At 35.0% G+C, this 17,705-nt stretch overlaps 1 protein-coding gene and 1 non-coding gene across 2 annotated transcripts; one reads left to right on the top strand and one right to left on the bottom strand.

Annotated features, from left to right (window-relative positions):
• Positions 1–10,087: 10,087 nt before the first annotated feature.
• On the top strand, positions 10,088–11,788 carry LOC141692687 (uncharacterized). The gene is made up of 3 exons (XM_074497603.1): positions 10,088–10,406; positions 10,569–11,218; positions 11,282–11,788. The coding sequence occupies exons 1-3, from the start codon at positions 10,088–10,090 to the stop codon at positions 11,786–11,788; spliced, it is 1,476 nt and encodes a 491-aa protein (XP_074353704.1).
• Positions 10,385–10,490, bottom strand: LOC141710283 (small nucleolar RNA R71). The gene has a single exon (XR_012570811.1). It is a non-coding gene; the product is annotated as a small nucleolar RNA R71 (small nucleolar RNA).
• Positions 11,789–17,705: the final 5,917 nt, after the last annotated feature.

The raw sequence follows: 17,705 nt of genomic DNA, 5'->3' as shown, positions 1-17,705 counted from the left end.
ACTTCATTCCTCCTGCATCTTTAGACTTAGGTAACTTTGAGTCAACCTTGATCTTAGATGTAGTTGGTTGAGGTGTAGGGTTAGTCACAGAATCATTTAGCACATTTGGAATTTGATAAGGCATGGATTGTGCAAACATGTTATTCCAAATAGGCATATTGTATGGCATTTGAGGCATACTAAATGCAGCAAGATAAGGATTGTTAAAATATGGCATGTTTGCAAAATGTGCATAAGGATTCTGTTGAGACATAACAGGCATAGCATGCAGAGGTGATGCAGACATATTAGGCATGGAAGAGGGTACATGTATGGGAGTTTTCTTAATAGATTTGCAATTAGCAGATAGATGATTAACACTATTACAATGCACACAGCTTTTTCTAGGAGCATACTTATCAGGTGTGTAATTGTTATGTTTGTTAACCCCTACCTTCCCATTTCTATTAGATTTCCTTTTAGTTTCCTTTTTATCCTCAACCACTTTGAGCCTATTCTTTAACTGTTCTAAGGTCATGTGTCCTATATTCACCTTACTGAAATCTTTGGATGTGCTTGCTTCTTCTTTGACAAAGTTCTTGGAAGTTGAACCAAACTTTTTGTTGAGTTTCTTTAGATTTTCACTTTTAGAAACATCTGCCTGTTTTAATTGAGGAACCTTCAACGGATGCTCCTTTTCTTCCTTCAACGGATAATTTTCATCATCCGTTGATTCCACATCCGTTGACAGCCCATCAATTAATTCCATTTTCTTTTTGTTTTTATCCCAGGCAGCCTTAAAAAATGATTCAATTCCTTGTACCTTGACAATTTGAGCACTAACATCCCTAGATGTCTTCCAGGCTTTAATCACCTCTTGCTCTCTCTCTAATTGATTAGAAAGTATTTCTACTTTCTTAACAGATTCAGCTAGTTCATTTTCAACAGATATACAATGTAGCTTAGTTTTCTCTAGGTCAATCAACTTATCTTCTAACACAGCATTTCTATTACTTAAAAACAGATTGTTCTCTTTAATCCTACTATTTTCTTTAGCAAGAGATTTAAGAGACACACGCAAGTGATACAATTCAGTAGACATGTCATTAAAAGCATCATTGCACTCTTCTTTAGTAAGCTGTGTTAAATCAGTAGTGATTACCTGGTTGCTTGATGAACTAACTTCATTTTCCTCAGAATCAGCCATGAGAGCCAAGTTGACATATTCCACATCTTCATCCTCTTCTTCTCCATCAGCTGCCCAGTCTTTTTCTTGAGTAATGAAAGCCTTCTCCTTTTGCTTGAGCAGATCAAAATATTTCTTTTTGTAATCTACTTGGTCAAATTTCTTCTTTTCAGTAGTTGGCTTTCTGCACTCACTTGCAAAGTGTCCACTTATACCACAATTGAAACACTTGAACTTGGATTTGTCCACCATGTTCTTATGAAGTTTAGTGGCTCTAGTGTTTTTCTTAAATTTCATCTTTGCAAATCTTCTGGACAGAAATGCAAGATGCTCATCAATACCATCAGAGTCATCTTGGCTGGAGTTGTCTTCATTCTCAGCAACTTGCTCCTTACCCTTGCTTGATTCTGATTTGCTTGTGCCATCTTTGGAGTTTAATGTTGATCTCACAGTTTCTTGTCTGCATTCTTTCTCATTTTCAGCTACCAAGGCAACTGAACCTCCTTTCTTTCTTCCCTTCTCCAATACCTCATCCTGTTCCAGCTCTAGTTCATAAGTCTTCAAGATTCCATATAATCTTTCAAGAGTGAAGTCCTTATAATCTTCAGAGTTTCTCAAGGAGACAGTCATGGGTTTCCATTCCTTTGGCAAGGATCTTAAAAATTTAAGATTTGAATCCTTCACCTGGTACACTCTACCATACAGCTTCAGTCCATTCAATAGCTTTTGGAATCTATTGAATGTGTCATTTAAAGATTCATTTTCTTCAAAATGAAAATACTCATACTGTTGAATGAGAAGCTGCATTTTGTTTTCTTTTACTTGTTCTATACCTTCACACAGTAGCTGAACTGTGTCCCAAACCTCTTTGGCAGTTGTGCAATTTATCACATTATCAAACATATCCTTGTCAAGACCATTAAACAAAATGTTCATAGCCTTCTTATCCTTGTGGACTTCTTCTGTGTCTTCCATTGTCCATTCTGCTCTAGGTTTTGGAATGGATTGACCAACAACAATTGTGGCTGTAGCAACTGTGGCTACTTTGTGGGGAATATGAGGACCATTTTCAATGCAGTTTACATAACCTTCATCTTGGGAGAGTAGATGAAGGTGCATTTTCACCTTCCAATGGTGATAACTGTCTTTGTCAAGAACTGGGATTTTTACTCCAATATCCTTCTTACTCATCTTTGTTAGTTTCCAAGAACTTTAAACTCTTTGTATGTCAAGAGCCTGCTCTGATACCAATTGTTATTCCTAGTGAACTAACAATGAGATTTACAGAAGGGGGGTTGAATGTAAATCTCAAAACTTTTTCAAGTTTTGAGCAGTTTCAAAGGCTGTGTGTTTAAGATAAACAAGTGTGTGAATTGCTTTAAGCTAATACAGACAGATATATATTCAAGCACAAAAGTACAGAACACAACAGACCTTAAAAACTTTTCTGGTGGATTTGTTGTTCCACCAGAGATGGTATTTCAGAAAATCTGTGATTCAAGAAGTTGATCACAGCTGCATCCTAGTACAAACTAGATAATTTTTCTCAAGATTTTTCTAAACAACTCTGGAAAAATTCCTTTCTAATTACTAGCTGCTACTTGGTTTATATAGCACCAAGTTTACAAGTGAAGACAAAGATAAAAGTACAATAATAAAATAAGTTCTCCACTTGTTTCTTCTCCATTTTACTCCAGTGCATTGTTGACTATTGCCTCTTTATACTAGAGTAGAACGGCTGCTTTTTCTGATGTTCCTGAAATAGGCTACCACATCTCAATTGTCTCTGGCAACCCATGTGCCTCTGTTTGTAGGTACAACTACCACTTGTCAACTGCTATTTAACAGAACATCCGTTGAAGCCTTCATCCGTTGATGGCTTTATCCGTTGATGTGTTAGCAGTTGAAGCTCTATCCGTTGATGCACTCATCCGTTGAAGGATGTTATCCGTTGAAGCTTTAGAGACATCCGTTGAAGCTTTGTTTCTCATCCGTTGAAGGTCTTTAAGTTATCCGTTGACACCATTTCATTTATACAAAATTACAAGGCATGAAATATTTACAATTGGCCTTCTTATCTGCATATCCTTTAGTAGTCAACATGACTTATAATTTCCCTCAACATTTAAGAATTATATCTCAAATTCAGAGACTGAAATGTGCTACAACACTAGACTTATTTCTAAGTAAAGCTACACCATCAACGGATAGCCAAAGTGGTCTTATCCGTTGAGGCTACAAACACTAGATTTCTACTTAAGTGTTTTGTTAAACATATCATCAAACTAATGCACATATATTCCTAACAGGTTTTATTTCTTCACTCTAAGGATGAAACTCCACAAGCTGTGATTGATTATATCAAGTTGATCGAGTTAGATTCTAATGTCCCTGTTAGAGCGATAAGGTCAGATAATGGAACAGAATTCAAGAATTCACTTCTCAATGGATTCTGTACAGACAAAGGGATTACCAGAAAATATTCAGCTCCTAGAACCCCTCAGCAGAATGGAGTGGTAGAAAGGAAGAATCATACATTGATTGAAGCTGCAAGAACTATGTTAAGTGAATCAGGTCTTCCAATGTACTTTTGGGCTAAAACTGTCAATACTGCATGTTATACTCCAGAATCGAATTCTAATCAACAAGGACTTCATGAATACTCCTTATGAGATTATGAATGAACAGAAACCTTCTATCAAATACTTTCGTGTATTTGGTGCCAGATGCTTCGTGCTCAAGGATGGAGATGATCGTCTTGGCAAGTTCGAGGCAAAGGCATATGAGGGTATTTTTGTTGGGTATGGAAGAAGATCATACAGGGTGTATATCATTGATCAACATAGAGTAACTGAAAGTGTCAATGTTACATTTGATGACACTAAACTCCCAAGTATCCAAACTGAGGATCCTTCTGAGAAACTGAAGTTTGATGATATATCAGATTCAGAGTCAAATAATGATCAAGAACCTGAGGTTGCTGCTGGTGAAGAACCTGTTAATTATGATGATACCCAAGGTAATGGTGATGGAAACATTGGCAACAATGGAGATACCACTGCTACTGATGGAGAATCATCAAGTCAACCTGGCAACAACTCAGGGGGAGATGCTGAAGGATCAACTAGTAGGACACAACATCCCAATATATTTCAAGGCGAATCATCAAGATCAAATCTTCCCAGACAGACTGTCTGGAATAAAGCTCATCCTTTTGAGTTGATTATTGGTGATCTAGATGTTGGAGTCAGAACTAGACGTGCTACTCAAAATGAATGTATGTTCTCAGGATTTCTTTCTGAGATAGAACCTAAGAAGATTGAGGAAGCACTGACTGATCCAGATTGGGTGATTTCTATGCAAGATGAACTCAATCAGTTTGAACATCAACAAGTCTGGAAACTGGTACCTAGACTTACACACAAGAAAGTTGTTGGTACTCGGTGGGTATTCAAGAATAAACTAGATGAAGATGGTGTGCTTACAAGAAACAAAGCAAGACTGGTAGCTAAAGGGTATTCTCAAGCTGAAGGCATTGATTATGATGAAACCTATGCTCCAGTGGCTAGACTTGAGGCCATCAGGATATTTCTGGCATTCGCAGCATTCTCGAATGGAAAGCTGGATGAAGAGGTGTATGTAGAGCAACCTCCTGGTTTTGAAGATCCAGATCATTTAGATTTTTTCTACTTTCTTTTTAAGGCTATCTATGGTCTCAAACAGTCTCCGAGAAAATGGTATGACACTCTTTCTGAATTTCTTATTGAAAATGGCTTTATTAGAGATGTCATAGACAAAACTCTCTTTTCTAAAAAACATAATAATGATACTATATTAGTCCAAGTCTATGTGGATGATATAATATTTAGGTCTACTAACGATAGTCTCTGTAAGAGATTTGCTAAGTTAATCAGCAAATTTGAAATGAGCATGATGGGAGAGCTGAAGATCTTTCTCGGATTACAAGTAAATCAAAGGTTAGATGGAATATTTATTTTTTAATCCAAGTATCTCAAGGAACTCCTCAAAAAGTACAATCTAGAGGATTCTGCATCAGCAAGGACTCCGTCATCTACAGCTGTCAAGCTTGGACCATGTGAAAACTCCATTAAGGTAGATGTCACAAGCTACAGAGGTATGATTGGCTCATTACTCTATCTTACTGCAAGTCGACCAGATATTATGTATGCTACATGCTTATGTGCAAGGTTGCAAGCGGATCCTAGAGATATTCATCTCGTTGCTGTAAAACAAATATTGAGATATCCTAAGGGAACACCAAATCTAGGTATTTGGTACCCTAAAGAAACTGGTTTTAACCTTGTTGGATATACAGATTCAGATTACACAGGAAGTGTTGTTGATAGGAAAAGCAGCTCATAGAGTTGTCAATTCCTAGGTAGCAGGCTAGTCTCATGGTACATCAAGAAACAACAAACAGTTTCCAACTCAATGGCCGAGGCTGAATATATTATTACTGGAAGCTGCTGTGCTCAGATCTTGTGGATTAGGAACCAGCTACGGGACTATGGCTCTGTATTGAACAAAATTCCTTTTCTATGTGATATTACAAGTGCAATAGCCATCACCAACAATCATGTGCAACACACGAGGACCAAGCACATCGACATCAGGTATCATTTTATTACAGAGCATGTCATGAATGGTACTGTTGAAATATTTTTTTGTTCCAATAGAAGAACAAATAGCAGATATTTTCACTAAATCTCTTGATGAATCCACATTTACCAGATTAGTTGGTAAATTGGGTATGTTGAATAGTTTTAGTGATTAAACTAGTTAATATCTTAGATCTGTTCTTGAATGAATTTACAAATGAATTTTTCATGAATGAAAAATTCATTCGCAAATTTATTTTATCATTTATAACATATTTCTTGCTTATTCTATGTGATTTTATTATCTTATCTCATTTATCTATCCAACTTGTCAATTTTAATATCTCAGAATATTTTATTTTCTCTAAAAATATTTTTCTATGATTTTTATTTGCTAAAATTCAAAAGAAATCTATTTTTGGACTAAAATATAGTTATTTCTGAATATTTTAATTTGTAAATATTTTCTTTATTTTTTCTATATTAATATAAGTTTTTATTTGTATTTTCTGGATTTGTAAATATTAGTTAAGTATTTTGCATTTCTATGTTATTAAGTTTTTTTACAGTTGTTAGGAGTTAACAATTGTATGATATATGAAATTGAATGCTGATATCTTTTTGATAGATAATTGGTATTTAATTCATTGATATCTTATTTTAATATTTTAAATAGGATGCAACATAATTATTGGTATCTAAAGTACTTGACAAGTATCAGTCAATGATGCATCTACGGATAGTGGATCTGACATAGGCACAGATTGGCAACTTGTTGACAATGATTCAGATATTACCTGATGAGTCACAAGGAAATGTCTTCACAGACATTAGAAGGGAACTTTGATCTCTATGCTAAATTCATTGGATCATTTTTTACCTTCCCAGAGTTCAAATATGGAACCCTAAAAGGGAAACTAGCAACTTGTAGATTATGACTCAGATTCATCTGACGAGTTTAACAAGGATGGGGATTTGTGAACTTCTATTGCACCACCTGTGACCTCCTTAAGGATGGCTAAGGTGATTTTCCTTGCAGGTACAACTGAATTTTGGAGCTATGAGAGGAGTGATACACTTGTGAGAATGAGTGTAAACACGAGTGGAGAGAAGAGTGAAACACATGTGAGGTACACTAAACAGAATCACACACTCACAGTGAGGAAGAAAGAGAAACTACTTGTTATTTATTTTCCAACCAAGTGAAATATGAGAACTCCTTCAGACAACGACATACATTCCTTCTCTAAGGGGGAGATAAAAGCTTAAGTAATAGTTTAGAGGATTCCTCAACTAAGGGGGAGAAATAGCATGGAGGAGGAAAAAGGTAAAGCACATGTACACCACACCACACCATTGTTGTTTGTAACTATGGATCCTATTGTTCGGGAGAGGTGGTAAACACAAGGTGATTTCCTAGTAATCAGAAGAAGTGGTTTGGTTCATCACTATTCTTCATAAGGGAAGAAGCTGTTTTCCAAAAGGGGAGTACCATTGGTTTTTATCTGCCGATCCTATTGTACGGGAGATGTGGTAAATGAAGGATTTAAGCCGTTGATTCTCATAGGGGGAGAAGCAAGAGAGATATGCGCTTTTCAACAGGAAATGTGGTTGTACAAAAGAAGCTGCTGATAATTACTTCAAGACTGAGAAGTATTATCTGGTAGAGATTTGAAGAACCAAGGAAATGAAGATGAAACTACTTGAAGATATGTTCACTCTAGAGGAACATCAATTTCTTTTGGAATCTGGAAAATGTTAAATATAATTCAGAACTTTTCTGCTATTTACTTTGCATTTCTATTTACATCTTTTTCTTATTTATTAGTTGAGTTATCCTCTAGGTATTTGTTGTTATTGTCTAACAAACAAATAGGGGGAGATTGAAAGGCATATGTCATAGCCTATTTGTTTATTCAAGGATTTAACTCAACTCAAATAAGAATGTAACAAGTAAATAGTGGATCTACCATCAAAGAGATCTCTCAAAGTAACATCTGTAAAAGGATTCAAAAATAATGTTCATCTACAGACTTGAGGAATTGCTTCACTGGAAGAAGTTCAAGAAATTGATCAAGCCTCAGTGATATAAATCAAGATTGAGGATTTAATCAAGTGACAGATATCTTGTCAGGGTATCAAATAATTACAGGGATTTAATCTGAAGAAAATCAAGTTATCAAAGTCAAGACATGAAGAAACATCACGAAAGTTAGTCACTCATGAACCGAACAGTACATCGAGTGTCAACATTGAAGTGGTGGAATTGATTCATAATTTTCAGTGATTTTCAGAAGATTTTCAGAAGAATGGTTGATGTTCAAGACTAGTATTAATTCTCTATTAATTAATTAAGTCATATAATTTAATTAAGAAAATAAATTATATCTGCAAATATTAATTTATTTATTAATTGAATTAATTGATTAATTAATTCTGAATTAATATTATGAATTTTCAGAATTGATTTTGAATTTATATTCAATATTAATTAAGCATGACAATCAATTGAACTGATATGACAATCAGATTGTCTCACCGATTGTCTTGCTAGTTCAAGTAATTGTCTCACCGATTATCTTGCTAGTTCAAGTGATTGTCTCACCGATTTTCTTGCTAGTTCAATCAGATTGTCTCACCGAAAGTCATGCCAATTCTCAGATTGTCATGCCAGTTCAATTCAGTTCTGTTGATTAAATTATTAAAGACAGAAGCAGCATATCATTCTACATACATTGAATACAACTCAACCACTCAAGAATAAAAAAGAACAGCGGCCGCAGAAGCATTTCATCTCTCAACTGCAAATCAAGATCATTAATTTCTAGCAATTAAAGTTAAATCTAAACCACTAGAAATCATTCTCTTGTTCTTGTGTAACTATCTAGCGGATCAAAATCCCTAGAACTTAATCTCAAATTGCTTCTAGCATTTGATCTTTTTATTGCAAAAATAGAAAAAGTTTATGTTAAATTTATTCTAGATTTTTGATAATTTATTTGAGATTAATCCCTTGTAAACGATACCGTTATTGTAACACCTTTCAAGTTTAATAATAGTTTTATTTAACTTGAATTTTGTTTCATTTTATTATTCCGCATTAAATTCAATTAAACGGTAAAGTTTGTATTCAACCCCCCTTTTTACAAACATATTGGGACCTAAAAAATAGGATCAGATTTTATTATTAGAAAAAATAGTTTAGTTTTTATTATGAGCTTCGAGATAAGAATACATATGTACGTTTTACACATAACTAGGTTTTTGGGCTTCTTCATCTCTTCCATTGTATGCACTTTGATTTACCTTGGATTGATTGTTTTTTCTTTATACAAAGTTTAAGGTATTTTTATCTCTTCTTGTTTATTAGCATATATATTCTATGGCTTTCATAATTGTTCTTATTGTTTTTATTGTTAATATGAGTGAGTAGTCTTATTCTAGGACTTATTGTTTGCACCATGACAATTCTTTGATTTGTTAGTAATTTAATGGGTAAAGAGTGGTTCTAATTGATATGTTTTTTGTTTAATAAATGTAATTGGCCAATATCGTGGATTAATTGTATGCAAATAGAGGTAATAGATTGAGAGATTTTAATCACTGGAGGCATACATACGATTAGCAGAATTGAGGATTAGTGCGATAGCCTAATTAGATTTCAGAAGGTGTTAATGCTTGAGAGAGATTAACCATTATTTTAATTACTCGACCCAATAAATTTTATATTTCTGTAAATATTTTGGTGTAAGCATGGTGAACCTATATTACCCTAGACTTTAGTTATTTGATTTTAATCACATTAAATTTGTATTACTTAGTTAGCTAGAAATTCACAACACTCGATTTAATCCAAAAACAATTTGTAGTAGTTGAATTAAAATCCTTGAAATAGTCTCCTTATGGATATGACCCGTATTTGCCCGCATATGCTAACAACAGACACCGTGCACTTGCGATATTATAATTTTACACATCAAGTTTTTGGTGCCACTACCGGAGAGACGCCTAGTTTCTATAGATTTTGGTTTGATTATTTTAAAATTATTTCCTTTGTCTCATTGGAGGTTTACGTCCAATTGAGGCATATTTCACTGCTTTTTCTTGTTTTAGTTGTTGATGCCCAGGTCCAGTAAAGAAGCGGAAATAACTCCTCTTAGTCTGGATTTTGGGATTACTTGTCAGTAATACATAGATCGAGTAAGAAAAGAAAGGCAATAAAATCTCGGCGGCAGAAGTTCCTATTAAATCTTTGAAGAACTATTCACAACCCTATCTGAGTGGTGTGCCTACTGGCCTTACTATGCCAACTATTGAAGCAACAAATTTTAAGATCAAACCGGCGTTGCTCACTATGATCCAACAAAATCAGTTTACTGGTCTTCTCTCTGAAGACCCTACACTTTATCTGCAAAGGTTTCAACAACTCTGCTCTACCATCAAACATCGGGGTGTCACTGCAGACCAACTGAAAGTCATGTTGTTCGGGTTTTCTCTTCGTAACAAAGCTAAAAAATGGTTGAATGATATCAATGTAACTAAGTGGAATGCAATTGCTCAAGCTTTCTTAACTGATTTTTTCCCTCCGAATATAACTGATGACTTGATTAACAAGATGACGGGTTTCAAACAAGAATATGGAGAGTCTCTTAAAGATGCTTGGGAGAGATTCAAAGATCTTTAACATGCATGCCCTCATCATGGTCTTGAGAAGTGGTTTCTGATTAAATGCTTCTACAATGGTCTTGATCCTGAAATCAAAGGTACAGTTGATAATGTTGCAGGTGGTGTATTTCTAGACAAAGGAGTTGATGATGCATATAGTTTTATTGCAAATTTCACTACTCCTCACTTCAATTACCGAAGAGCACCTAAGAAGGGGGGTAAACTTGAAGTGGAGGCTTATTCTCTTTTATCATCTCAGCTCGCTGCATTAACTCAGGAGATTCATTCATTGAAGAATTCGCAGGCATCTACTTATCCTCCTATGAGTATTAATGCATTGTCATACATGACTCCCATGAATAATCTTGTTTATGAAGTGTGTGGTATTCAAGGCCACATGGGTAATGAGTGCTCATACAATTTACAGAATTCACAAAAATTTCAAATGGAGCAAGCAAATGTTTTTCAGCAAAGGCAGCGGTATAATCTTTACTCCAACACTTATAATCCTGGTTGGAGAGATCATCTTAATTTCTCATATAGGAACAATAATGCTCAAAATCTTCCTATGCCTAATCAGCAAAAACAGTATCAACAATCTTATCAGAGTTCTCAACAACAACAATATAGGCCTTTTCAGGGACCTATGAATCCTCCTGGATTTCAGAAGCCTCCTCAAAATTATGCTCCTCAAGCTAGTCAAGATGCACAACTTGATCAGACAAATGAGATGCTGAAATTATTGATGCAAGAGATTAAAGATATGAAAGTACATAACAAGATGATGGAAACTCGGATTGCACAATTGGCTAGTTCTTAAACTACAAGGCAGCCTGGCTCTTTACCATCACAACCAACAAATCCAAAAGTGAATGTGAATGTTATTGCTCTTAGAAGTGGTCTTACCTATGATGGTCCTCCAATGCCCACTGTTGATGTGACTGATGAGAAAGAGAAGGAAACCAACAAAGATGACAAGGTGGATGATGTTGATCAGAAAAACAAGGGTGGAACTGAAGGAAGTAAGAAATCTGAGAATGAGAAGATTGTAAATGTTCCTCCACTATTTGTGCGTAAGTTTCCGTTCCCTAGAAGGATGAACAAAACAAAGGTGGATCAACAGTTTGGTAAGTTCATGATACTTGTTAAGAGTATTGAGGTAACAGTTCCTTTCACTGATTTAATTTTTCAAGTTCCATCATATGCAAAGTTTTTAAAGGATATTGTGATAAAGAAACGATATTTTGGTGAGCTGGAGACAGTAGCTTTTACTGAAGAGTGTAGTGATGTTTTACAAAATAAGTCTCCACCTAAACTTAAAGATCCTGAATGTTTTTAAATCCCTTGTCATTTAGGTGCAATATTTATTGACAAAGCTTTATGTGACTTAGGCATCAGCGTCTCTGTCATACCTCTCTCGATTTTTCAAAATTAAACATGGGCAAGTTGAAATGCACATAAATGACATTGCAAATGGCGGACCATTCTATAAAATATCCTTTGGATATTTTAGAGGATGTGCCTATCAGGGTTGGAAAATTCTATATTCCTGTGGACGTCGTAGTGTTGGACATGAAAGAGGATAGCCAAATCCCCATTATTTTGGGTAGGCCATTCCTCTGTGTTGCAGGTGTTGTTATTGATATTAAAAGTGGGACTTTAACTTTGAGTGTTGGTGATGATAAAATTACTTTTACTCTAACCTCTACTCTTAATTCCCCTTTTCTTGGGAATACTTGTTGCAGGATTGATGTCATTGATGAAATTGTGCATGATGAGCTACCACAAATTTTGTTGAATGATGCGTTAGAAGCAGTTCTTATGCTTGAAGCTTCAGAAGGGGAGGGACATGCTGAAGTTGACTCATTGATTCTTGAGTTGGATGGGAAGGCTAATCAAAGCCAAACTTATGAGGTAACAAACAATATTACTTCTTGTGATAAACCTTAGGTGAAGAAATTAGAATTAAAGCCTTTTCCATCTAATATTAAGTATATATATCTTTGTGATAATGAGTTTGTCCTGTGATTGTTGGTTCCAATCTTTATGATGGTCAAATTTCTAAGCTTCTTACTGTGTTGTATATACATAGAAAAGCGATTGGGTATAGTCTTGATGATCTTAAAGGGATTACCCCAGACTTTTGCATGCATAGAATTCATCTAGATGAGGATCATAAGCCTTGCATACAAGGAAAATGCTGCTTGAACCCTAACATGTAAGTGGTTGTTAAAAAGGAAGTCTTAAAACTACTTGATGTGGGCATCATTTACCCAATTTCTGACTCGAAATGGGTAAGCTTGGTTCAAGTAGTTCCTAAAAAAGGAGGAACCACAGTGGTTAGAAATGATAAAGATGAATTAATTTCCATTAGAGTTGTTATCGACTGGCGAATGTGTATTGACTATCACAGGTTAAATAGCGCCACTAAAAAGGATCATTACCCTCTCCCTTTCATTGATTAGATGCTTGAAAGACTTGAAAAGCATAAATATTTATGTTATTTGGATGGGTAATCAGGGTTCTTTCAGATCCCTATACACCCTGATGACCCGGAAAAGACTACATTCACATGTCCATATGGTACCTTTGTATATCGAAGAGTGCTGTTTGGATTATGTAATGCTCCTGCTACTTTTCAGCGTTGCATGACAGCCATATTTTCTTATTTCATTGAGTCTATTATGGAAGTATTTATGGATGATTTCAGTGTTTATGGTTCTGATTTTGATATGTGTTTGCATAATCTTTCTAAAGTGCTTAAATGTTATGAAGAGGTTAATTTGGTTTTCAATTGGGAAATGTGCCACTTCATGGTCAATGAAGGAGTGGTACTTGGTCATATTAATCTGAACATGGCATCCAAGTTGAAAAATCAAAAACTGAGGTGATTGAGAAACTTCCTCCTCCTGTTAATGTCAAGGGAGTGAGGAGTTTCTTAGGTCATGCAGGGTTTTATCGACGTTTTATAAAAGGATTTTCAAAAATTGCAAAACCTTTCACTCAATTGTTGCTTAAGGATGCCACTTTTGAGTTTACTAATGTTTGTCTAGAGACTTTTTACAGGATAAAGAATGCTTTGGTAATTGCACCAATCATACAACCCCCGGACTGGAATCTTCCTTTCGAAATCATGTGTGATGCAAGTGATTATGCTGTGGGTGCAGTTCCTGGTCAAAGAAAGGACAAGGTATTGCACGCTATCTACTATGGAAGTAAAACCTTGGATGAAGCTCAGGTGAACTATGCTACTACAGAGAAGGAGCTTCTAGTTGTTGTCTATGCTCTTGCAGTTTTGAACATATCTCATTGCTTTAAAAGTCATTGTTCATACGGTCCATTCTACACTGAAATATCTCTTGGCAAAGAAAGAAACAAAATCGAGGCCTATTCGATGGATTCTATTACTCCAAGAATTTGACTTGGAAATCAAGGACAAGAAAGGTGTTAAGAACGTGGCTGCAGATAATCTATCTTGGCTATGTTTTAAATCAGATATTGCATCAGACACTCCTATTGATGACTCTTTTCCAGATGATCACTTATTTGCAGTTGTAACTAAAAATCCATGGTATGCAGATTTTGCAAACTTTTGTGTGAGTGGCATTCATCCTCCTGATTTGACCTATCAACAACGAAAGAGGTTTTATCACGATGCTAAGCAATATTTTTGGGATAACTCTTTCTTGTATTGAAAGTGCGCTGATAGTATCTTTCGTAATTATATTCTTGAGTTTGAAGTAAATGACATTCTCAAACATTGTCATTCTCTAGCATGTGGAGGGCACCACGGTCTTTCTAAAACCGCTGCAAAGGTGCTTCAATCTGGGTTTTTTGGCCTTCTCTATTTAAAGATGCTCATGATTTTTGTATGGCTTGTGATGCATGCCAAAGAAAAGGTAATATTTCAAAACGCCATGTGATGCCACAAACTAGGGCTGTACAGGTAATCCGCTCAATCGTACAAATCGCTCGCACTGCTTACAATCACATCGTTCTTTGCGGATAATCGTAAAATACGGATCGGATGCGAATTGAAATTACAGGAACCGCATATATATGGATTGACTGCGGATTTGATATTTAAATAATCACGTAAGTCAAACTGTAATCGAAAACCGCAATATATATAATATATATCATCAAACGCAGAAACAGCCATATATAAGAATTAAAAGATAAAGAGTTTAGGGCTTTGGGATATAATATATATCATTAAACGTAGAAACAACCATATAAAATTTGCAATAACCACTTCTACTCTTGTAGTACATTTTATTTTTACAAATTTTTAAGATTTGATAAGTATAATTGTAATGGAATATTTTTATTTATCATTTGCCGTACAAGTCTGTCACGGACCCACACTACTAACTAGTAGAAATATGCATAATATTAATTGAACAGTAAAGTACTATAGAATAGATAGAATATTAAAGCTACAAGCCTTAACCACAGTCCCTGGACCCACAGGAATGAGTTTAGACAACATCTAACATCTTTATTATTACAGACCAAAATATCTTAAGCCAAATTACTACCAAATTTTAAACCCAAAGATTATAAACATTAGGGAACTACTAGTTCCCCACCTGCTCTAATATCTGAAGGTACGCATACCCCGAGTCCCCAGAAGTCTTACGCGCGGTTTGCTTGAAACAAACCATCTTCGGGTTTCACTGGAGGGATAGCATTAATAACAAAATTAATGAGCAAAACGCTCAGCAAGTGAATAACAGTGAATTACAATGCATCATATACTCAATAAAATGATAACAGAAGATATTCAACAATATGAAATCTCAAATAAAAGATCAAATTTTTAATAGGTGAATGGAATTGGAAATCTCACGGTGCTATGAGCGATGAGGGGTGATCAGCCCACATCAAAGCTCCGAACCACATAACAAATGATTATAACTATTGAGGATCCTCGACACACATTGGCTATATAAAACCATCAGGCTCCCCGCTACTGATGTTTTAACAGTGACTGGCGCCTCAATCTTAACAGAATAATTCATCCTGTTCCTTTTAATCGATTCATTTTAATTTAAAAGGGTTCTTGATCAAGGATAAGATAACAAGGATTGGTATTGTCAAGGTCCAAGTGACAAGTTTTCTAAAATTGAGGGAATGTTATTAAGATCAAGGTTCCCAAAGAAATAATTTGAATTTGTGAGGGTTTAGGGTTCACATGATATATTAAGGGACTATTGTAGGGTATCCATGAGGGTATGAGGTAATATGTGATGAAAAGGGGTCAATTCAAGTATAAAAGCGGTTAACTAAATCCAAGATCTAATCATTAGGTGATGTCAGGGACTATTTAATTCTATTAAAACTGTAGTCATGCATTCATAAGTTATTAAATCACAAGAAACAGAATTATAGAGATAAGTCGAGAGTTCACTTGCCTGGACAACGCTTACTGAGCAATTATATGGAATTGGCTATGGGCTCCTTTCCTGGCCTCCTACTTGAACCTATAATAAATAGTATCCTCGTTACAACTCTTGCTAACTACCCTTTCGCGTATACTATAAATATATATATATATATATATACACATATATACACATATATATTTATATACACTTAAAATTTACTAATTACAAGTAATATATGCATTACATAAATATCATAACACATAGCAAGAAATGACATGGCAATTTATCACTTAATTAATAGTACATACCTAGAATCTATTTACGACCTTAGTTACTTAAGCAATTAACCATATAACATACAAATATCATGATCAAAACTCCTAATTCTCCTTTACAGACCTCCACTCAACCTAGATTTAGTAAGGCACAATTGTGCCTCACTTCAAATAACTCCCAAGTGCAATGCACACTACTTAACTTCCCGAGTGTACACCTTGGCACCAATTGTGTGCCTTGGCAAAAAAATAAAGTTCTACCTTGGGTCTTTGCTATAATATGACTCATATGACTTCTTATTACTTTAAGATAACTTTAGCAATTAGTTTTACATCAAGGCCTCACTTAAAAGATACACAAATGCAATGCACTTCTCTAAAGCTTCCAATGGCAACTCTAATGGTGACTCTCAGGTGTTTTGTTGGAAATAAGGTATCTCCAGCTTGGGCCTTCATTCAAAACCAACTCTCAAAGTTTATTAAGACTCTAAACTGACTCTCAAAGTTGTAAAGACTCAAAGGCCTCACTCAGGCCTCCCTAGGCCTTAATTGGAAGTTGACACAAAACTTTCTCCTCTGATTTCCAAACTGCCTTGTTTTTACCAAATTAAAACTCATTTATCTAGTTCAATTAGTAGTTTTAATGACTTTTTAAGCTTCCTAAGACTTCATTATATATATTTAGACCAAGGCCCCATGAATGCCTAACCTATGACATGATGATAATCAATCAAAAGTCAAGTTTACTCAAATCTGCCATGTTCTGAGCTGCTCTCGGGTTTGTGTGTGTGCACCTAATAAAATGCAACATTTTATTGATTCTAAAGCTACTGGACTCAGGTATGAACCAAGTACCAACTCCCCTGAGTCCAGGCCTACCAAGGCCTTACTAAAACTCATCTAAAATGACCTAAACTTCTAGTACAAAATTTTGCCTACCAAGACTAATACGATTCCTTCCACCTTAATTCCCTACATTACTCCAAAAAAAATCAACAACCAACCAAGGAAAGTTTTAACCTAAACTTACACCTACTAATTATCAACATACAAGGTTCATTTACAATTCCTTAAGCATGAATACCAATTATAAAGACAAGCAAAGTAACACATCACAAGTCGAGCCATCACTTAGCATTTTAAGACAAAAATTCAAAGTAAATATGCATGGTAACTTCATGAAACCTACTGAACTTAAGCTCATTTCATCATATATAACCTAAACTAGCATTTTATCAAAGGAATCATGGCATGCAACTCACAAAAATAAATTATCAAGAGGTTAAAAGAACAACTGTATTGGCAATATCACATCTTCGAGTTTTAAGCAAAAAATTGAAACATATATCCAAAATAATTACTTGATATCTACTGAATATAATCACTTATCATCATGGAATACTTCATCTAGCATTTTTATAACAAATACCATAGCATGCATCTCATACAAGTCTAGTATCAAAGCACAAAATCAACAAGTATGGTCTTTATTTCGGAAACCACTTGTCAACCAACATGGAAGTGCTAAATCCTACATGTAACTGCTAAACATAATGTATCTTGAAGGAAAAATGGCCTGCAAGAGTTTAAA

The sequence above is a fragment of the Apium graveolens genome, chromosome 2 (assembly GCF_009905375.1).
Source record: "Apium graveolens cultivar Ventura chromosome 2, ASM990537v1, whole genome shotgun sequence".
Taxonomy (NCBI): domain Eukaryota; kingdom Viridiplantae; phylum Streptophyta; class Magnoliopsida; order Apiales; family Apiaceae; genus Apium; species Apium graveolens.
The sequence above is the reverse complement of the archived record's forward strand: the minus strand, read 5'-3'. Positions and strand labels throughout refer to the sequence as shown.